We start from the raw sequence: 23,786 nt of genomic DNA, 5'->3' as shown, positions 1-23,786 counted from the left end.
AATTGATATCTTCAGAACATTTCACACCAAAGCAGCAGAATATACATTATTTTCAAGCGTACATGGAACATTTTCTAGGATAGATCATATGTTAGAACACAAAATAAGTCTCAATAAATTTAAGAAGATTGAAATCATATCAAGCATCTTCTCTGATCATAATGGCATGAAACTAGAAATGAAACACAAGAAAAAAGAGGAAAAACATAAAATCATAGAGGCTAAATTCATATTATTAAACAATGAAAGGGTTAACAATGAAATCAAGGAAGAAATAAAAAATTACCTGGAAACAAATGAAAATGAGAACAAAACAACATAAAAATCTATGGGACTGGTTAAAGCAGTCCTAAGAGGGAAATTAATTGCATTACAGGCCTCAAGAAATAAGAAGAAACTCAAATAACTAACTTTACAATTGAAGGAAAAGAAAAAAAACCTCAAAAATGAACAAACAAAAAACACAACAAAGCCCAAAGTGAGTAGAAGGAAGAAAATAATAAAGATCACAGTAGAAATAAATGAAATAAGAGTTAAAAAACAATACAAAGGATCAATGCAACCAAGAGACAGTTCTTTGAAAAGATAAGCAAGATTGATAAACACTTAACCAGACTCATCATGAAAAGAGAGGACTCAAATAAATAAAATCAGAAAGAGAAGTAGCAACTGACACCAAAGAAATACAAAGGATTGTAAAAAATATTATGAACAATTATATGCCAATAAATTGGAGAACTTGGGCCAAATGGAAACATTCCTAGAAATATACAATATTCCAAAACTGAATCAGGAAGTATCAGATAATCTGAATAGACAGATTACAACAAGTGAAACTGAAGCAGTAATTAAAAAAATCCAAACAAATACCAATCTTGGAGCGTATGCCTTTACAGTCAAATTTTTTCAATCTTTCAAAGATGAACTAACACCTATCATCAAACTATTCCAAAAAATTCTAGAGGAGTAAAAACACCCAAGCTCATTCTACCAGGCCAGCATTATCTTAATTCCAAAACCAGATAAAAGACACTACAAAGAAAGAAAATTATAAGCCAATATCCCTGAACATACATGCTGAAATACTCAACAAAGTATTAACAAAAATGATCCAGCAATACATTATGAAGATCATACTTCATGTTCAAGTAGGATTTACTCCAGGGAGGCAAGGTTGGTACAATATACACAAATCAATAAACATGATACATCATATAAAATGAAGAATAAAAACCACATGATCATTTCAATAGATGTCAAAAACACATATGATAAAATCTAGCACCCATTTATGATAAAAATTCTCAGATAAATGGTAATAGATAGAATATACCTCAACGAAATGAAGGCCATCTAAGAAAAATCTATAGCCAAAATAATACTCAATGGGCAAAAACTAAAAGCATTTCTCTTAATATCAGGAACATGACGGGGTTGTCCACTTTCACCACTCTTAGCCAACATAGTACTGGAAGTTCTAGCCAGAGTAATCAAAGAAGAAGAAGAAATAGAAGGCATTCAAATTGGAAAGGAGGAAGTAAAACTGTCATTACTCACAGACAACATGATATTGTACATAAGAATCCCTAAAACTCTCTATCAAAAAGCTACTATATCTAATAAATGAATTTGGCAAAGTAGCAGGATACAAAATTAATATTCAGTGGCATTTCTATACACCAATAATGAAATATCAGAAAGAGAAATTAAGAGAACAACCCCTTTTACTATTACAAGAAAAAAAAGATACATAGGAATAAATTTAACCAAGGAGATAAAAGACCTATACTCGGAAAATTATAGGGCATTGAAGAAAGAAACTGAAGAAGATACAAATAAGTGGAAGCATATACCATGTTCATGAGTTGGAAGAATTAAATCATTAAAATGTACATACTACTGAAAAGTAATCTATAGATTCAACAGAATTCCTATGAAAATACCATAGCATGTTTCACAGATCTAGAACAAATATTTCAAAAATTTATAAGGAACCAAAAAAGAGTCTGAATAACCTCAGCAATCTTGAGAAAGAAGAACAAAGTTGGAGGTATCAGAATACCTGATATCAAACTATACTACAAAGCCACTATAACCAAAACAGACTCGTACTGACATAAGGACAGGCAAATAGGTCATTGCAATAGAAAAGAGACCCCAGAAATAAACCCACACCTATATGGTCAACTAATATTTGACAAAGGTGGCAAGAGGATACAATAGAATAAAGATAGTCTTTTCAATAAATGGTGTTGGGAAAACTGGACCAGTACGTGCAAAAAAAAAAAATGCAACTAGATCACCAACTTACACTATACATGAAAACAAACGCAAAATGTATAAAAGAGTTAAATGTAAGCCATGAAACCATAAAAAATCCTAGAAGAATATAGAGCCAGTAAAGTCTCAGACATCTCTTGCAGCAATATTTTTACCTATATGTCTCCTAGGGCAAGGGAAACCAAAGAACAAATAAACAAATGGGACTACATCAAACCCAAAGGTTCTGCACAGCAAAACAAACCACCACAAAATGAAAAGGGAACCCACTGTATGGGAGAACATATTTGCCAATGATACTTCTGATAAAAGGTTAATTTCCAAAATATATAAAGAACTCATACAACTCAATAAAAGGAAGACAAACAATCCAATTAAAAAATGGGCAAATGACCTGAACAGACACTTCTCCAAAGAGGACATAAAGATGGACAATAGACATATGGAAAAATGTTCAACATCACTAATTATCAATGAGACATAAATTAAAACCACAACGATGTATCACCTCACACTGGCCAGAATGGCTACCATCAATAAATTAACAAACACGTGCTGGAGAGGATGTAGGAAAAAGGGAAACCTATTACACTTTTGGTGGGAATACAGACTGGTGAAGTTACTGTGGGAAACTCCACTTAAAGTTTCCTCAAAAAAATTAAAAATGGAATTGCCTTTTGACCTGACGATTCGATTTCTGGGAGTATATCCTAAGAATCCTGAAACACCAATTTGGAAGAATATATGAATCCTTATGTTCATAGCAGTGTTATTTACAATAGCCAAGATCTAGAAACTGTCCAAGTGTGCATCATTAGATGAGTTGATAAAAAAGTTGTAGTGCACTTACATGATAGAATACTATGTGGCCATAAAAAAGAAGGAAATCTTACCTTTTGTGACAGTGTAGATGGACCTGGATATTATTATGCTAGTGAAATAAGTCATTCAGGGAAAGACAAATACCATATGATCTCACTTTTATGTAGACTCTAATGAACAAAATAAACTTGCACACAAAATAGGACCAGAGGCATGGATTCATGGAACAGACTGACAGCACTCAGAGGAGGGGTGGGGGGACTGGATGAAAGAATATGAAGGGATTAGCCAAAGAAGATATATGCATAATCCATAGATACAGATGACATTGTGGTTATAAACAGAGAGAAGGGGGAGGCGAGGGCCAGGTGGATATGGGTAAAGGAGGGGAAAATGGGGACATCTTTAATAATGTCAACAATAAAAATAAAATTGAAAAAAAGAAACAAGTTTAATATTGGTATCATCTCACCAACTATATTCTTTTATTAAGACAAAACCTCTACTTCTCCAGCAATTTACTCTTCATAATTCTCTTTCTTCTGTCCAGGGTTATATCCATTGGTTTTTATGCTTCTTGTAATTTTGCTACTTAGTACTGTACAAAGTTGAGAGAGGATTCTGTCAACAAGCATCTATTGAAAGTCTGCTAAGAGTAGGAAGCAATCCTGGGTAGTGAAGAAGAACATGGATCGGGAGTCCGATGGCTCTGGACTAGAGTCAAACTCTACTACTATAATGTGCTCATTCTCTTTTCTTTTCTTCTCTTTTTGTTGGTCTGCATTCCAGCCTTCTTTTCATATTTACTGTTCATTAGTTGAATATTTTCTGTGTCAGACACCATTCTAGTTGTTGAAAACATTATGGCATGTCAAACAGGTTTCATCTCTGGTCTTACCAAGCTATACTCCAGTGCAGGAAGGAGACATTAAAATACAAATGAATATAAACTAAGTATATATTATGATAAGTGCTCTGAATAAATAACTGGGTTTGATAAGAAAAAAGGTAAATGAAAAAGTTAGGAAATGATAATATTTACCTGGTAGGTTTGTTGTAGATTAAATTAGATAATGTGGATAAACAATTTAGCATGACTCCTGGCTCATATTGAGCCCTTGGTAAGTGGTAATAATGGTAATAGTTAGGATGATGACGATGAAGTGGTCCCAGCCCTTAAAGGGCTTAAAGTCTACTGAAAGATACAGTATATGCATGAATTATTATAATTCATCATATGGATATGAAACTGAGGCACAGAGCTTAAGTAATTAGCTGAATATCACACAGCTAAAAGTGGTAGAATAGAAATATGAACCCAGGCAGCTCTGATGCCAATGACCAGTGTTATCTGTCACACTGAACTCCCTCCCAAAGAGCCCCTTTATTTTCTCTGTTCTCCCAGCTCATTGAGCACATACTATTATAATCCTTACCATATTATATTTTTATCACCTCTTTCTATATCTAAATATCCCCCTAAAACTCTGGAATCCCTTATTTCTCCTTGCTATTAATAGTATCTAGACACCCATGTCTGACATGGAGATGTTCAATAAACTATTTTAAACAAATGAATGAATAAATATATGAATATATAAGAAAGTTCCGCACAGACATTCTTCAGCCCAGAAGCAGGTGCCAAACTATTCAGAATGGGATACTACTCTGTTGTTGTATTAAGATAAAATCTCTTTTGGTGGTTTTCTTCTGAGTACAGAATATTAAACATTTTAAATGAAGAGTGGGAGGAAGATAAAATGGTGATAAATTGAGGTATTATAAACCTAACATGCTGATAATATGAGAAAAATCACAATTACAGAGATACAAAATTTAAGGAAGATAAATCTGGAGATGAGCAAATAATTTTCACAGAGGAATTCTTCATGGGTAAGAAGGAACTGACTGGAATTTCTTTGAGTATCTAAGGTAATTAAATATACTAAAATAAATGTGCATGTAGCAGCCATATTTGTTAGTTCCTTAAAGGCAGAGGATATAAACTTCATTTATTTCTGTATATTCTACAGTGACTAGCTCAGAGTAGGTGCCAATAAGTATACTTTTAAATAAGTTAACTCTGTAAGAACTTAGCAATTGTACAAAGTGTGGCTTACCTGCAATGCCTATTTCATAGACCCACATCCACATAAAATCTCTCTGCATTGTGCGGTCCTGAGCCATGCACTTAGGGCTCTAGAAGGAAGATAGTGGTCCAAAGCTGGGTGAGACATTAGACCTTTGGAATATACTAGGACTTATATAAATGGTGAATAATAGTATTAATTATAGTAATTATAGCAAGACTAATAATAGTTAACACATTTAATACTTACATATGTCAGGCATTCTTCTAGGTACTTTATGCACATTAATTTAAAACAACAACTTATAAAATACAATCTCTCATTATTCTTGTCATTATCCCCATTTATGGATAAGGTACCAGAAATAGATAATTTAAGCAACATGTTCATGGTCATATAGCTAGACTGCAGTGGAGCCAGGATTCAAACCCAGGCAGTTTGGCTCCTTAACTACTATGCTATACTCTTAAACTACTATGCTATACTGAACTAGGGAAGTCATGAAGTTATAGAATATTTGAGCTAGGAGGGCTATAGAACTCATCATTATAGAGATGGGGGCTCCCATCTATTGCAGTGGTTCTTAAGTGGGCTAATTTTGCACCCCAGGGTACGTTTGGTAATATTTAGAAAAATCTTTGGTTGTCACAGTTAGGAGCTGGGCATAGCGGCCAGGGATACCATTAAACATCCTATAATGTATGACACAGCCCCCCCTCCCCCCTGGCCCGCAACAGCAAACAATTACCTGGTGAAAAATATCAATAGTGCCAATGTTGAGAAACCCTGCTTTGTTGCAGCAATTTTCATGTGTTCTTACTGGAGAGTCCCTTATATCCCTGGTTTCTCATAATCCCTTCCCATCCACCACATGTGCAGCCAATCCCAACATCTGAAGTTTACGCTCTACTCCTTTATGCTATCATGCTAACACTGAACTGATTACCGACCCCCAACCAAGAACATGTTTAGCATGGTTACTTTTATGCTTCACAAAAAAGAAGTTATCCTCTTGGTAGGGAGTCTAGGTGCCATGGAAGGCTGACAGGTACTTGTTTACAGAGTGGTCCTGGGAATAGCACTAGGAATATCATGACAAAGGAAAGAGAGAGGAAGTTTAGAAAATGCTTGCATGGAAGACAGAAGAAATCCCCGTCTGTAGCATATCACATTCATACAGTAGGCAATCAGGAAGTATTTCCTGTGAAAGATTACCGTACAAGGGCATGATTTGGCGTCCTAGAACTAAATAACAGTGTGTTTCCTGTCTCTGGTTAAGAAAAAGGAATCTGCAGGATAAATCATGTTTTTGGTCTGCATTAAGCCTAGGGCTCAAGGTTTTATCTTCTGTTTGGTATTTATTGCTCATGAAGCAATATATTGTGCATTGTAGGTGTTATTTTGAACACTTCTTCATTTTCTTTGAAAAGTAACAATCTATCATGGTTTGTGATCAATGCACTTCAGCTCCACTCTTTCTCTGACCACAGATATCACCAGTAGTGACACCACAACTTGCAACATCACTATGCAGGGTGAGACAACTGACAGAGGCTTTTGTAAGGCAAGGTTCCCTGGTGACAAGGTTCCCAGATGGTTTAAGAGAGATGAGGCTATTAGGCAAGCAAGGGCTTTGTCTCCTTGTGGGTGTTACCAAGGAAAGATCAAGGAGCCCTCAAGGGGATCCAGATGTTATAGCATATTATTCCTTGGGGAAGGGGGGCGGGAAGGAAAAATAAAAGGGAAAGGGAAAGTTTTTATACTAGCCTATATAGTAGAGAATCATTCTCACCTAGACTGCAAGTATGGCGGGGTGCAGGGTGGAGACAGCAGCTTGATCCTCATGGTATGCAAATGAAAACCTCCAGGTAAAGGGTACTTTCACAAACTGAGCCTCACCCAACTGGGAAGATTCACTATTCTAGTCTATAAGCTGAAGGATCCTAGAGATAGCCACATCCATATTAGAGCAGTTATAAGGATGTTCAAGGCTTTTAACTAGATCTATAAGAAGCTAGGGCAGCCCTGGCCGGTTTGGCTAAGTGGATAGAGCGTCGGCCTGTAGACTCAAGGGTCCCGGGTTCGATTCCGGTCAAGGGCATGTACCTTGGTTGCGGGGACATCCCCAGTGGGGAGTGTGCAGGAGGCAGCTGATCGATGTTTCTCTCTCATCGATATTTCTAACTCTCTATCCCTCTCCCTTCCTCTCTGTAAAAAATCAATAAAATATATTAAAAATGAAAATTAAAAAAAAACATTAAAAAAAAAAGAAGCTAGGGCAGCAAGCCAGACTTGCAGATGGCAGTTAAGGGAGTGGGAATGTATTAAGGAAGAAGTCCATAGGTTTTGGCCTGTGCCTCTCCAAGGAACTCACAGTATATACACTACATTTATGAAAGCAACAGGTATAATGGAAAGAATACAGACCTTAGGGCCAGATAGATCTAAAATCAAATCTGGGCTCTATTATTTACTAGCTTTGTGACCTTAGGCAAATTCTGCAAACTTTATAGCCTGTTTATTCACCTGTAGTTGGAGATAATAATACCTATCTCTCAGGCACTAAGCTAATGATACTAATGTTGATTTCTAATATTGACTTAAATCCTTATTATGTGTCAAACACGGTTTTAAGTTTTTATATGTATTATGTAATATAATCCTCACAAATCCATGAGAGAGGTAATATTCATCACTAGACCCATTTTACAGATAAGGAAAATGAAACACAAAGAAATTAGGAAGTTGCCCAAGATCACAGACGGAGTTAAAGATGGAATTGAAATTCAAATTCAGGCAGTACAGCTCCAGAGCCCACACTTTTAGCCACTGAGCTAGATATCATCACTACAGTATAAAGAATGCGGAGCTGGATATCTGACACAGAGCAAGTACTCAATCATGATCTTAGTTCCACTTTCTTTATCTTTCCCTTCCTTTTTACAAGTTAGGGAAGAAACCATCCATTTGCCCTGTGGGGGTAGCTTCTCTCTGAACTGAAACCAGGGGCCTCCTTTGTTATTTCGGGGTGGGCTGGCACAGATTGAAGAATCTCAAGGATAGTCCTTGTCACTTCAAGGTCATTACCTAAATGTGAGCCAGGTGAATAGATTGAGGTTGGATGCAGGCATTCTGGAATACTGGTAGGCTCAACCATGGCAACCTTGGAGAGCTTCCTCAGTAAGAGCGGTGGCTAACTGCCCTAGAGAAGTTCTCTGGACTAAGGTCCAGAATTCCCCACCCCTGGCTCCTTGGGCTTCTGAAATACCAGTGAACTTACACTACCCAGCTCAAAGGTGAATGGTTGACTGTGGCCCTCTAATCTTTAGGACTGCATCATCACATCCATTCCATATTTCCTCACTTAATATTTATTTATTTATTTTTTAAAAATATTTTATTGATTTTTTACAGAGAAGAAGGGAGAGGGATAGAGAGTTAGAAACATCAATGAGAGAAATCGATCAGCTGCCTCCTGCACACCCCTTACAGGGGATGTGCCCGCAACCAAGGTACATGCCCTTGACCGGAATCGAACCTGGGACCCTTCAGTCTGTAGGCCGACGCTCTATCCACTGAGCCAAACCGGTTGGGCCTCACTTAATATTTAGATAAACAACACTGAAAGCAAAAATGGATGGCAAAAATGCTACCTTACCCTAGATCTTTTAACATCTGCATTAATTGCCTAAGTCACATAGTTCTTTTCCTGGTTTTGAAACAGACATATTAATATTACTGCCAGGATACCAAATGCTGTAGCTACTGGTTTTCAACTAGAAATTTTAATATTTATCAAATCAACTAATTGCATTTCAAGTACTGAGCATGCTCTTTAAGTTAATGGCATGCTTGGTGGTAAAGGAGGGATGGAGAAGGGAGTGATAGAAAAATGAGCTCTGTAAGTTCCCAAAGTTCTGTAATCTATGCTTTTCTAAGGTAGGTTGACTTGGTAACCCTGCTGCTATGCTGTTGGGAGTTTGGCAAGATGTTTTGGATGGGAAAAAAAAGAATAATACGGGGGTGAATCCGCAAGCCATTTTCATTTAGCCCTTACTGCTGATAATCTTTCAAACATGTCTCAGTCCACTTCCTAGCCATAGGAGATAGAGTACAACAAAGAGAAATATAGCATGGACTAGATCTGGAATTAGAAGGGCTGAGTTTGAACTCTGGCTTGACTATTCACTTGCTGTGAAACAATCACCTACACCTGTGTCTGTCAAAATGCAGTCCCAATATGAAAATCAGAATCACCTTAATATTATATTAACAAATATAATATAATGTGTTAAATCCATCACTATTAGGTGGTATCAAGGCGAAAAATCCATGTTTTCCTGCCCATTGAGGGGCTCATAGACTAGCAGGAGAGACATACATGAAAAGAAAAACTACTGTATAGTTTGATAATGACTAAATAGAAAGATATGAAGAAGGGAGAGGTAGTTACTCTGCTAGGAGGAGAGGTGGTAGTGAAGGATGAAGAAGAGCATAGAAGAAGTGATGTGAAGCTGGAGAAGGTGACTTTAAAGTGAGTTTTGAAAGATAAGTCAATTATTATGGTACTCTGGCTATCTTAAAATGTATAGGAGATAAGGCTGTATCTGTGCTAAGTCTAAAGCCTGGAATAGAAATTGTTCTTGTTTGGGGGATGGGCATTTGTGGCGAATATTTTTCATATCATTTTACTTATTATTCCTCTCTCCTACAAGTAGAATGTTAAAAATCTGGAATCATTTTGTATTTTCCAGCTAGTTGGACTTTGAGAGGATGAGTATGAGACTCTACTGTTAACTGGCTTTTCAAGTCACTAACTACAAGGCCATGGTCTAAGTCATTGGGGTGCTACACTGGCCACGACCGCTATAAACAAGTTAAGTGTTAAATCCTACTAATAAAGGGAACTTTGGCTTGAGAACTAGCTGCCTCAGCAAAGTCATCCTCAAATATTAAGGGCAATGCTATATATACACATACAGACACAGGAGGCAGTGATTAATGGCTCTGCTTTGGCCCAGCAGGCCTGGCCCCTTTCTAGCATCTTTGTCTCTATAGGCAGCCTAACTCGAGTTTTCAAACTCTACGTCAATTTGACAAATAATCAGGAACTTTTATTATACAGAACTTCACACTTCCCCCACAACCCTTCATGTTTTAAAGTGACTTTTTTTTTTTCTGCAACACACTTCCATCAAACCCTATTATGTCTTTGGCTAGACCAAGCATGATGAACTTTCAAGCCTTAATGCTATGTGACCCTGAAAGAAGAAAAATGTGGTTGTAACAATAGTTAAGATCATGGTCTTTGGATTAGATCTGAGTTCTAATTCTGACCCGCCACTTATTAGCTGAGTGATGCTAGGGATGTGACATAATGTCTCTGTTCTTCATTTTCCACATCTGAAAAATGAGGATAATAATAGTACCTATCTCACAGGGCTGTGGTAAGGAGTAAAGGAGAAAAATGTGAAAAGGGGGCCCATTACAGTGACTAGTTTTAGTAAGTAGTAGTAGAATACTAGTAATTATTATTAATATATTGACCACAGTATACATTACATCTGATAGCTTATGGAAAACAGGGGCCACTACAGGTGGAGACAGTGTTATAATTCCTTCAGGTGAAAAGGACAGGACAGTACCAATATGGGAACCAGCCATCTATACTAATAAAGAGCTAATATGCTAATGGTCGACACACGTAACGATTAGCATATTAGCTGGGGCGTTGCTCCAGAGATGGGGCAGAAGCTGGGAGGCGCCCGGGGAAGGCAGGACCATCCCATGCCAGGGAGGGCAGGGGTGAGAGCCCATAGTGCCCCCCTCACCAGTCCTTTGCCACCCACCACTTGCACTCTGAGTGCCCCACAGCCCACCTGCCAGGGGAAGAAGCACAGCACAGCAGGCGGGAGGCTTCCACCCTCTCCTCTGGCGCCATGACGGAGCGGAGCAGCCGCACTGCTCTGGAGACAGGGCGGAAGTGGGAAGGCACTCAGAGAAGGTGGGACCATCCCGAGGCAACTCAAAGAACTAAGGGCAGAGCTTGAAGTGGCCAGAGAAGGCCAGAGGGTTTGGGGGCTGGGCCAGGTGCACTGGAGCTCTGCGTGGACAGGTTTGGGTGTCAAGGCGGGGCTGCAGGTGGGTGGGCAGCGCTGCGCGATGTCGCGCACTGGGCTCCTAGTTAATAATAATGGGGAATGTATTTAAACAAAAAAGAACAAGGTGGCTTTTCTTTAACCTGTTCTTTACCAAGAATACTGCCACAAAGAACAGTGGGACTAATTTATATGCCTCTTATATGACTGATGGATTTTCCAAAAGTGGTACTGCTAATAAAATCCTCAAAATATTTTTCTGGGGTTACCCTCACCCTCCACTCTATATATCCCCCAATCCATCAGACCTGCTGCCAAAACCCATTTTGCTTTTATCTCTAAAAGCATGGATGGCATTTGCATCTGTGCTCTTTCTCTCGCAATCACCCCATCTGATAAGGACAGGAAGCAATGGGGTAGGCAAGAGAAGAACTTGTTATTTCATCACTAGCTTTCCAATAAAATAGAGGGAGGTTATAGCCATGGCTATGATCTCTGTCACAGGTGGGCAGAGGACACCCACTGTATCACTCTACTTGAGGAGCAATCCACATGCAAGTGATTTGATTATTAGTTTGTGATTCTGAGACAGTATTAATAATAGTGCCCATCCAGAAAAAAATTCTTATATATGACGTACTTTGCCACATTTAATTCAATAGTTCTTCTGAATATTTTTAAAATATATTTTTATTGATTTCAGAGAGGAAGGGAGAGGGAGAGAGAGATGGAAACATCAATGATGAGAATCATTGATTGGCTGCCTCCTGCATGCCCCCTACCAGGGACTGAGCCTGCAACCCAGGCATGTGCCCTTGACTGGAATCAAACCTGGGATCTAAGCTCTATCCAATGAGCCAAACTGGCTACGACTCTTCTGAATATTTTAATATAGCAACATAGCAGTCCAAATAACAAACACATGTGAGTTATTGATTTTCCTTCTTTTTACCCATTTTGCGATAAATTAAATTTTCTTCTTGAGTGAATCTCCAGGCCACTAGTGACATAATTTTTTATCCATTGGTGTGTATTTTTAATTGGCATTAACATGGAGGAGACATAAGCTGTTAAAAAATAATGCAACTAGGTTGGTGATTATCTTCAGAACAAACCTTCCAGGGAATGGTAGAGCAAATTTGATTTGAAAATGATTACAAAGGGTGAATTCCCTATAAATAATGAATTGGAAAGAAAATCAGGCTGGGAGTATTTGCTTATGCACTTATTTCCACATGGAAGAAAAGCAATAATTCCTGTAAGCCTGTTCTTACAGCATGCTTAGACTGGCCAGATAGAAACCAACCAGTGATGGAAATAAATACACAAGCCCACCTCGTTCATTGCATTTTTTGTCAGGTCCAACGCCAAGGAAAGCCATAAAGATAATAAGTCTTTGGGTAACAACCCATAAATCTACGGTTACAGTTCAACCACTTAACTTCAAATTCCCATATGATGATGCCTCTGTTTTTTGCTCTCCCAGAAGCTAGAAGGTCACTGTCAGAAAAGGGGAGGAAAAGAGGAGGATGCAAGGCAGCTGGAGGAAACATAAGCTGTTAAAAGAATAAGACAACTAGGTTGGTGATGATCTTCAGAGAAGACCTTCCAGGGATTGGTAGAAAAGCCATATTCATTGACCTCGGGAAAATTCTGGGAAAGCATGCTCTCCTCACAAATCACAACTTCTTGAGAAACTAACTGGTATGTCACTCAGAAACACAGTCAGGGCAAATGGGCTGAGGTGTTTATCAAAGTGCACCTAGCTTTCAAGAGTACCATTCCTTAAAAATGTAAAGCTAATTTCTGTATATCAAATCCTATTTTCCACTGAATCATGCTGTCTTTTTCTCATTATTTAAATTAAATACTGAGTAGATACAAAGGGGAATTTATAAGTTATGTGTAAAGTAAAAAAAATGATGCAATTAAAATTGTATATTCAACATGCAGTTTAAGGAAAATAATAAAGCCATTACCTTTAAAGGTCACCATGTACCACTCCCTGATTCTGTCTATCTCCCCCTCAGAGATTACCACTGTTCTGAATTTTGTGCTAATCATTTCTTGTTTAAGTTTATAGTACTACTAGGGGCCCAGTGCACGAATTCATGCACCTTGAACTGTGGGCCGCAAGGCTGTGGTGGGCACAGGGGCAGGTCTTGGCCCCACCTGCTATGGCCCCCTGTCCCCTGTCTGCCGGCAGCCCTGCTCCCACCACCACCACTCCCATGTGCTGATGGTGCTGGCCCCCTGCTGATGACGTGGAGCGATTGGGGCTGGCGCCAGCAGTGGGTGCAAGTGCCACCTGCTGCCTTGATTACTGCTCATGAGCAGAGGGAGGTGGAGAAGCCCTGAGGGGTGATTGGGTCTGGCAGCTGCCGCTCGTACCTGCTGATGGTGCCAAGCGATCAGGGCTGGCACTGGGTGCCGACAGTGGGTGCAAGTGGCGGCTCTAGCACTGGCAGCAGGTGAGAGTGTGAGCAGGGCTGGCGCCAGCAGCAGGTTCAGGTGCCGGGCGGGACCATGGCATGTGGAACCAAAGAATTTTCAGTAACCACCAGAGGCTTGCCCCGATGACAGCAACCGGTGGCCCGCCTTGGTCCGGCACCCTGCTCACTTGCTCCAGCATCCCACCATGGCCCGCCATGTTCTACACTCTGCCGCCTGCTGCCAACATCTGCCATGTTCCGCGCGCACCCCCTGGTGGTCAGCGCACGTCATAGTGACTGGTTGTTCGGTTGTTCCACCATTCAGTCTATTTGCATATTAGGGTTTTACACATATAGATTACACATGATGAGGCTGTCCCTTCAGAAACATTTTATCTGAATTTCTGAAGGATTCTTTAATTGCCAGGAGCTTTAATTTGTGCTGTTCTCCCTCACATTCCTGCCTTCTCCCTCAATTCTCCCACCTAGCTTGTCCAGAAGTTAGTGATCTATGAGCAAACACGAGTGTCAAAGGTATCATTTAGTACTGAACCCACATGGAAAGACAGTAATTCTTTTGTAACATGGCTACTTTCATTTTGTTTTTCAAGAAAATCCATGCATAGGCCTTAATTTGATTACCTGGAGGTTTGGGGACATGGAAGTGGCAGTGGGCTAGAGACCAGTAAGGGTGACAGGGCTATGTATATTGCCTAGCATGGGTACTTGAGGAGTTTGGAGTCAGAAGACTACGATGTGTGACTTTGGGCAAATCACTTAATGTCTCTGAGCCTTGGTTTCCTCATCACAAAAATGCAGACAACAATAATACTGCTATTACAGGGTTGATGAGATGGTTAATCAAGAGATTATTAATTGTAAAAATGGTTTCAACTCTGTAAGGTACTCTATAAATGTTAGTTGTTAATGATGCTGCTTCTCTTTTGCTGTTGTTGATGCTGTAATATCAGTTCTGTTAAAGTCAAGGTAAAGGACTAGATGGTTATGAATTTTCAAACTCTGAAGCTAATTCACAGATTTATCCTGGCAAGCTATCTGACAATGCGGGCACAACACAGACAAAATTAAATTTTCTTTTCCAAATCTGTATTACCAGTTTATGTGGAAACTTTCCACCTAGAGAAACATCTTTCTTAAATCCCATTATACCTGCCCAATTGGCATGTGTGGGAGTTGTGTTTGTTCTAAACTACATCAGTACTGGAGCCTAGGGCAGAAAGTAAGTCACATATTACAGGCATCTAACATTATCTCTTCTTAGTCATTTCTTAGAGGAAGGTGCTAGCTGGTAACTCAAATAGAAACGTATGCAAGATTTGCTCATCACCTGATCAGTTTAAGCCTGAGGAACCTTCTGAAGGTCCTGACTTTTGCCTGTGTGATATTGCCATAATCATTTGCATGTCATTTCCTTTTTGATTTTAAAAGAGTTTCTCCTTGAAGAGTTACAAGAATGAGAGTAAGCAGTGGAAAGCCACGTTTCCATTCTGCAAAAGATATAATCAAATCTGTAAGTGGTCAAAAATATATACAAGAGACATAAAACTGCTGATAATTATTTCAGTGAACAGACGTAAGTTGTGCGTGATTCCTCACTGCTGCCACAAGTGTTAAAGGAAGAGCTTCAAACAACAGAGGGGAAATATCCATCATCTTTTTGAATATGGAGCTAGGCTACCTGCTTGGGTGCCCAGGAGGGAGTAAGGGAGGAAGAGTGTGGGTGATGTTCCCACACGTTTCCCAGCCTGGAGGCTAGACAGCCACATGCCCATCTGCTGCTAAGAAAAAAAAATAGCTAGGCTGTTTGACCTCTGAGGTTGCAAGACTCTTGCCCTCCGCCTAACAGCTGACGCCTGGAACAAGCAGGCCAGCCACACATGGACTCTGCAGGGGCTAGCACTACACTAGGGATCCAGCTGAGTGGGCGGCTGCAGCTATGGCAACAAATGCCCAGGAATGAGTTAATACCAGCCAAAGGGGTTAATGGGAGAGGCAGGGGCTTTTATACAAATGCATTAGGGAAAGACACTCAATACAGCAAGAATGAGGTCCATTAATAAAGCTGAGTGATAAAATCCACCACCATTCTTAAATTTGACTTGGCTACTTAAACTGTGTTTCTAAATCAGTCTCCTGTGTTCTAGCTGTTCATAGAGACGCTACACTTGTTTAAAGAATAAAAACAATGCCTTAATATGCAGTATAATAGGAGAAAATAGGATAGGCAAAAAGGTGTAAAATTAGACTTGCCAACGATAGGAAGAAAAACAAGAGATGTGTATGTTCTGAACATGTTCAAACAGCTTGTTATTACTACCACTACCTGACAAATTACCCCCCTATATGTGGATTACAAGGTGCAGTATTATGATGCATTAGAATCAATCTGAGAACTAACGATAATGGGTGGTTGGGTGACTAAACATGGCCCTCAATTACTGCTGAGTGCCCTCTCCTTTGGTGGCTACAAAATAACTGTCATCAATATTCTCCTATATAGAATGTTTTCTTATCAGCATTATGTCTTCAAAACACCCCTGGAAGGCAGGTCAATACTGATGGACTTTTTTTTTTTTTTAAGAAAACAGGGAGGCATGGTCAGGTTAAGTGAAAATTAGCAGAGGCAGCACCATCATTCCATAACAGAATATGGGTTATAAAAGGAGCCAAGGCACAGATACAAAGGGCTTTGGGCTGTTCTTTCAGTGATGGCAGTGCCTACTGAATGTAGTGGATCAGAGTTTTCAGTCACCCTTTCAGCTACAGAGAAACTAGAGACTCCTTAAGCCACTACAGTAGGAATTTCCGATTGTAGCTTAAAGCACAGAAGCACAGAAGTACATTTTTATTTCTGGCAGAATACAGTACAAGCTCAGAGTAAAATGTTACTTCTGAGAAGGAAAAAAGGGTACACTGGAATTCAAAAACAAGTATAATCCATTTGGTTAGTACTTCCTAGTTTCCCAAATTAACAAATGGAACTTATTGAGCCTCTGTTATGCTTTTTGTTAGTGTCTAAGAGGGACACAATAGAAGCAAAAAAGTTACCTCCCTCAGAGAGTTTATAATTTACTAGGGGTGAAGGTGGGCAAAGTCACACACAAAATCAAGACCACACAAGACTCCATAGAAGGCCTAAGTACAATCCTCTTTGTCCTACTGGTTAGAGAAAAAGAATGAGAAAATCTGAAAAGTGGGAAGTTGGTAAGTTCTTACCTGAATATTACCAGTATAACTTAAACTGACACTTCCATCAGCAGTGAATGTACTCACAAATATGGGTGGCCAAAAAAAAAAAAATGATCAGGAAAGAGCATGAAGTAAATGAAGGACAACTGAGGTTTAAGAGAACCAGGATGGAGGGGTCTGCAATTATTTGAACATGATCATGTCATTTTTGAACCAAACTCCACTGATAGGCCCTGCTTCCCTGGGGACAGTGCTTCTCAGGTAAGCACATCTGGTTGGCATATCCTTATATACAGCTAAGAGCTAGAGGGCAGATAAATCAAGATGGTGTGCTCTGGTGAACATATGAAAGGCAGATAATCTGTGTTGTATGCCAAAGAGAGGCCCACATGTTTTAGCTATCAGACATACAAAGTGGCTAAACTGTCATTCTGTTTCAAAAATTAAGGCGTTTGATTTGTGTGCTTGTCCAGATGAAGTGTTAGCCTCCTCCAGGAGGGATTACATTTTCCTGAAAAAAGTATTTTGAATCTGTTTTAGTGACTTAGCTGTATTCATTGATATTCCAGATGACGCCTTCCTAAACCACTTCACCCTCTACTCTGCACCACGGCCTCAGGCTATACATCTCACCTCACCTTGTCTTGCAAACACAAGTAGCTGTAGGAGATTTGGGCAGGGGATGTGGATTGCTCTATTAAACCCAATCACTGAATACACACATTGTCCTGCATACAGTGGGTCAGCAGCCTGACTATCACAGGTGAAAGCTGAACATTATAAGGAGCAACAAGCTGCAGAGCTTCCCTAGATCTACTAGTACAGTTCTCCTTGAGATGGATTAAATTCAAAATTGAAACCTGACTATATCTCTGTCTATAGAACCTACTCTCTGGAATAGAAAATTGACCATTGTGATTTCTTTTAAGGACATTTGAAAGAGACCACAATTATGCCCAAAGGAACCATCATGCTATAAGAAGTTTGTGACCCCAGCCCCTGTAGCTTAAAGGTTCTATAGCTCTTATAATAGCCTGGATGCTACTTTATAGCCTCAGAGCCCACCCTTGTTGTTTTGCAGGAATATAAATGGAAAGTGATTACATGAATGTTACTTGTAGAACTTGAACGAACTGACGAGTATATTAGATACATACATCAGGAGAACGCGAACTCAAACAGGTTTGGCCAAAGGAGGAGACCTGGAAGGAGATTCCATGATACATTAGGAAGACAGATGAAGGTTAAAGAAAACCAGGATGAAGGTGTCTGCCATTATCTGAATATAATTATATATTTTTTTCAGCCAAAGTCCACTGATAGGTCCTGCTTCCCCAGGGACTGTGCTTCTCAGGCAAGCAAGCTTGGAAGTCATTTGGTAAGAAATATTTCTTTCCTCTGACATGAGCAGTTAGGTGTAAACGATGACAGACATTTGCTTTGGGAGCAAGAGGTGCTGAGCTTAATGCCCATCATCTCCCAGAGATGATGATGTACTATATACACACATAAAATCACTGCAGCTGCTTGCTATTTCCAGGGGGTCAGAGTACACAGTCTTTTATCTCCAAATGTCTGGTTTTCAATCTGGATATATTTTGAAATCTGTTTTGAATGCAAGAGCAGACAGGAAGCTTTTGGTCAAGCATGCAGAGACTAACCTTCAAGCACAACAGAATGCCAGGAGAGCAGCCTGACCTTTGCAGTAAAATTAATTTGATGCTTACAATCTAACCCAGAGTCCGTAGCCTTTATTCATATGACAGAGTCACAAGACAATTTAGCAGGGATTATTAAATTCCACTTAAGCTCATCAGAGGGGAGAATTGAGGTTGATGCATTTCAGGATGCCAGCAAATTGGTCAAACCAAGTGGAAAAGAAAAGGAAGACTTCCAGGAATAAATTGAAAGGGGCTACACTTGGTGCACAGCATGCACTCAGTGAGAACTGATTCAATGACTGAGGCAAAGAGTAAGCCAGAGCTGATGTCTGACACCTAGGAAGTCCCTTCTCCAGCACCCACTGATGCAACATCAATCCCTATGAGCTTCTCACATAGGGAAGCCATTTGGCAAGTGCCAGAGACCCCATGGTGAGCCTGGAAGGTGAATAGGTTAGGGATGGTACAAGACATGCCATTTTGCATGCCCCTCCCATTCCAGCTGGTGGTAAGAAGTCTGGGGCAGGAAACTGCTAATTAAAAATGAAGAAAGTCGGTGAGGGGAACCAAGATGGCGGCGATATAGGCAGACGTGTCCCAGGTCGTGTCCCGGAGCAAATGGAGCGAGCAGCTGAAGCTAGTAACACTCACACCGAATTGGCGAAATTGCTCAGCTGGTGAGAGGGTTTGCAGCCGGGAAGAGCAGAACTCCCCTGGAAAGCAGATCCAAGCAACAGCAACCTCCTGAGCACCTCATCCTCTGCTGAGGAACAGCAGCTGTACGTGAAACCTCGCCCCACCAGCCGGAAGAGCCACCACAGCTGTGAACAGCACCCACCAGAGGAGCTGCTGACAACTGAAGAGCAGCTGCTACCGCAACAGCCCGAAGAGCAACCACAGACCAAGGAGTCACTGCCACCAAGGGAGCAACCACTGAACAACTCAACGTCTAGATATGTCAGTGAGATCAAACATGGGTAGACAAAGAAACCCCCAAAGGAAAGAGAAGGAGGACTCTCCAGAAAAGCAGCTAAGTAATACAGAGGCATGCAACATGACAGATAAAGAATTCAGAATAAGGATCCTAGAGTGCATAAACCGGATGGAGGAAAAAATCGACAACCTCTGCAAGAAGCAAGAAGAAACAGATGAAAAAATCGATAACATATGGAAGAAGCTAGAAGAAACAGATGAAAAAATCGATAACATATGGAAGAAGCTAGAAGAAACAGATGAAAAAATCAACAACCTAAGTAAGACCCAAGAAGAAATGAAGAGTGATATAGCTGCAATGAAAAACTCCATTGAAAGTATCAACAGTAGACTAGGAGAAGCGGAGGACCGAATAAGTGAATTAGAAGACAAGGAAGCAAAACACACCCAAAATGTACTGCAATTGGAGAAAAAAATTAAAAGACAGGAGGAGAGCCTAAGGGAGCTTTGGGACAACATGAAACGAAACAACATACGAATAATAGGAGTACCAGAACAACAGAAGGATGAACAAGGATTAGAAAACCTACTCGAAGAAATAATATCAGAAAACTTTCCTGAGGTGGGGAAGAAAAAAGTCACACAAGCCCAGAGAGTCCCAAACAAGGTGAACCCGAAAAGACCCACACCAAGACACATCATAATCACCATGGCAAATGTTCAGGACAAAGAGAGAATCTTACAGGCTGCAAGAGAGAGACGGAAAGTTACATACAAGGGATCTCCCATTAGATTGTCAAATGACTTCTCAACAGAAACACATCAGGCCAGAAAAGAATGGACTGAAATTTACAAAGTGATGCAAAGCAAAGGACTGAATCCAAGAATACTCTATCCAGCAAGGCTATCATTCAAACTTGAAGGGGAAATAAGAAGCTTCACAGACAAAAAAAGACTAAGGGAGTTTGTCACCACCAAGCCAGCAATGCAAGGAATGCTAAAGGGACTGGTATAAAAATAAGAAATAAAAAGCTCAGAAAGAAAACAGCCACACAAAAAAAGAAATGGCTACAAACAAGTACCTTTCAATAATAACTTTAAACGTAAACGGACTAAATGCTCCAACCAAAAGACATCGAGGGGCTGAATGGATAAAAAAACATGACCCATACATCTGCTGTCTACAAGAAACCCACCTCATTAGAAGGGACTCACACAGACTGAAAGTGAAAGGATGGAAAAATATCTTTCAGGCAAATGGAAAGGAAAAGAAAGCTGGGGTAGCAATACTTATATCGGACAAAATAGACCTCAAAGTGAAGGCCTTAACAAGAGATAAGGAAGGCCACTTCATAATACTAAAGGGATCAATACCACAAGAAGATATAACCCTGGTAAACATATATGCACCCAATGTAGGAGCACCCAAATTCATAAAAAAAACTCCTGGAAAATATCAAAGGAGAGATCGACAACAATACAATCATAGTAGGGGACTTTAATACACCATTGACAGCACTGGATAAGTCCTATAGACAAACAACCAGCAAAGATACAGCAATCCTAAATGACTCACTAGATCAGATGGACTTAATAGACATCTTCAGAACACTTCACCCCAAAGCCAGAGAATATACGTTCTTCTCAGGTGCTCATGGGACATATTAAAAAATAGACCACATATTGGGTCACAAGCAAAGTATCCCCAAATTCAAGAAGATTGAAATCATAAAAAGCGTCTTCGCAGACCACGATGGCATAATATTAGAAATAAACTACAATAAAAACAACCCAAAATACTCAAACACCTGGAAGCTGAATAGCATGCTATTAAATATTGATTGGGTTACCAATGAGATCAAAGAAGAAATTAAAAACATCCTGGAAACTAATGACAATGAAAACACAACAATCCAAAACCTATGGGACACATTGAAAGCAGTCCTGAGAGGGAAGTTTATAGCTCTACAGGCCTATCTCAAAAAACAAGAAAAAATAGTAGTAAATCATCTAACTCTACAACTCAAAGAATTAGAAAGAGTGCAACAAGAAAACCCCAGAGTGAGCAGAAGGAAGGAGATAATAAAGATTAGAGCAGAAATAAATGACATAGAGACCAAAAAACAATACAGAAAATCAATGAAACCAAGAGCTGGTTCTTTGAAAGGATAAACAAGATTGATAAACCTCTAGCCAGACTCACCAAGAAGCAGAGAGAGGGGACCCAAATAAATAAAATCAGAAACGATAGAGGCGAAATAACAACAGACCCCACAGAAATACAAATGATTGTTAAAAAATACTATGGACAGCTTTACTCCAACAAACTAGACAACCTGGAGGAAATGGACAAATTCCTAGAAAAATACAGCATTCCAAAACTCAATCAGGAAGAATCTAAAAATCTCAACAGGCCAATAACTATGGAAGAAATTGAAGCAGTCATCAAAAAGCTTCCATCAAACAAAAGCCCAGGACCAGACGGCTTCACAGGGGAGTTTTACCAAACATTCAAGGAAGAACTAAAACCTATCCTCCTCCGACTACTACAAAAAATTCAAGAGGAAGGAACACTTCCAAGCTGATTCTATGAAGCCAGCATCACCCTAATACCAAAACCAGGTAAAGACAACACAATGAAGGAGAATTACAGGCCAATATCCCTCATGAACATAGATGCCAAAATCCTCAACAAAATCTTAGCAAATCGGATCCAGCAGTACATCAGAAAGATCATACACCATGACCAAGTAGGATTTATCCCAGGGATGCAAGGATGGTACAATATCCGCAAATCAATAAACGTGATACATCACATAAACAAATTGAAAGAAAAAAACCACATGGTCATATCAATTGATGCAGAAAAAGCATTTGACAAAATTCAACACCCATTTTTGATAAAAACTCTCAGCAAGGTGGGAGTAGAAGGATCATACCTCAACATAATAAAAGCCATATATGACAGGCCCACAGCCAACATCATACTCAACGGACAAAAACTAACACCATTTCCCCTAAGAACAGGAACAAGACAGGGATGCCCCCTCTCACCACTCCTGTTCAACATAGTACTGGAAGTGTTAGCCATTGCAATTCGGCAAGAAGAAGAAATAAAAGGCATCCAAATTGGAAAAGAGGAAGTAAAACTGTCCTTATTTGCAGACGACATGATATTATACATACAAAACCCTAGAGATTCCATCAAAAAGCTACTAGACTTAATACATGAATTTGGCAATGTAGCAGGATACAAAATTAACCCCAAGAAATCTGAGGCATTTCTATACACTAATAGTGAACTTTCAGAAAGAGAGATTATAAAAACAATCCCGTTTACCATTGCACCAAAAAAACTAAGCTACCTAGGAATAAACTTAACTAAAGAGGTAAAAGACCTCTACTCAGAAAACTACAGGACGTTGAAAAAAGACATAGAGGAAGACATAAACAGATGGAAGAACATACCGTGTTCATGGATTGGTAGAATCAACATCATTAAAATGTCCATACTACCCAAAGCAATCTATAAATTCAACGCACTTCCCATTAAAGTACCAACAGCATACTTCAGAGATCTAGAACGAACTTTCCAAAAATTCATCTGGAATAAAAAAAGACCCCGAATAGCTGCAGCAATCCTGAAAAAGAACAAAGTAGGTGGGATCTCAATACCAGATATCAAGTTGTATTACAAAGCTACTGTTCTCAAAACTGCCTGGTACTGGCACAAGAATAGGCATACAGATCAATGGAATAGAATAGAGAGCCCAGAAATCGGCCCGAACCAATATGCTCAATTAATATTTGACAAAGGAGGCAAGAACATACAATGGAGCCAAGATAGTCTCTTCAATAAATGGTGTTGGGAAAATTGGACAGATATATGCAAGAAAATGAAACTAGACCACCAACTTACACCATACACAAAAATAAACTCAAAATGGATAAAGGACTTAAATGTACGACAGGATACCATAAAAATTCTAGAAGAATCCAAAGGCAAGAAAATCTCAGACATATGCCGAAGCAATTTCTTCACTGATACAGCTCCTAGGGCACTTGAAACTAAAGAAAAAATGAACAAATGGGACTACATCAAAATAAAAAGCTTCTGCACAGCAAAAGAAACCATCAACAAAACAACGAGAAAACCCACTGTGTGGGAAAACATATTTGCCAATGACATATCTGATAAGGGCCTAATCTCCAAAATTTATAGGGAACTCATACAACTTAACAAAAGGAAGATAAACAATC

The 23,786-nt window shown here is 39.5% G+C and overlaps 1 protein-coding gene across 7 annotated transcripts in view; it reads right to left on the bottom strand.

Annotated features, from left to right (window-relative positions):
- ENOX2 (ecto-NOX disulfide-thiol exchanger 2) overlaps positions 1–23,786 on the bottom strand; it is a 317,249-nt gene that overhangs the window by 86,658 nt on the left and 206,805 nt on the right. For 4 of the 7 annotated variants that reach the window (XM_059680440.1, XM_059680439.1, XM_059680441.1 and 1 more), the window contains exon 4: positions 5,223–5,301. The exons of the other annotated variants lie outside the window; for them this stretch is intronic. In XM_059680440.1, coding sequence (XP_059536423.1) covers positions 5,223–5,301 — 79 coding nt within the window. The remainder of the gene's footprint in view (positions 1–5,222; positions 5,302–23,786) is intronic. 7 annotated transcript variants of the gene reach the window in all.

The sequence above is a fragment of the Myotis daubentonii genome, chromosome X (genome assembly GCF_963259705.1).
Source record: "Myotis daubentonii chromosome X, mMyoDau2.1, whole genome shotgun sequence".
Taxonomy (NCBI): Eukaryota; Metazoa; Chordata; class Mammalia; order Chiroptera; family Vespertilionidae; genus Myotis; species Myotis daubentonii.
The sequence above is the reverse complement of the archived record's forward strand: the minus strand, read 5'-3'. Positions and strand labels throughout refer to the sequence as shown.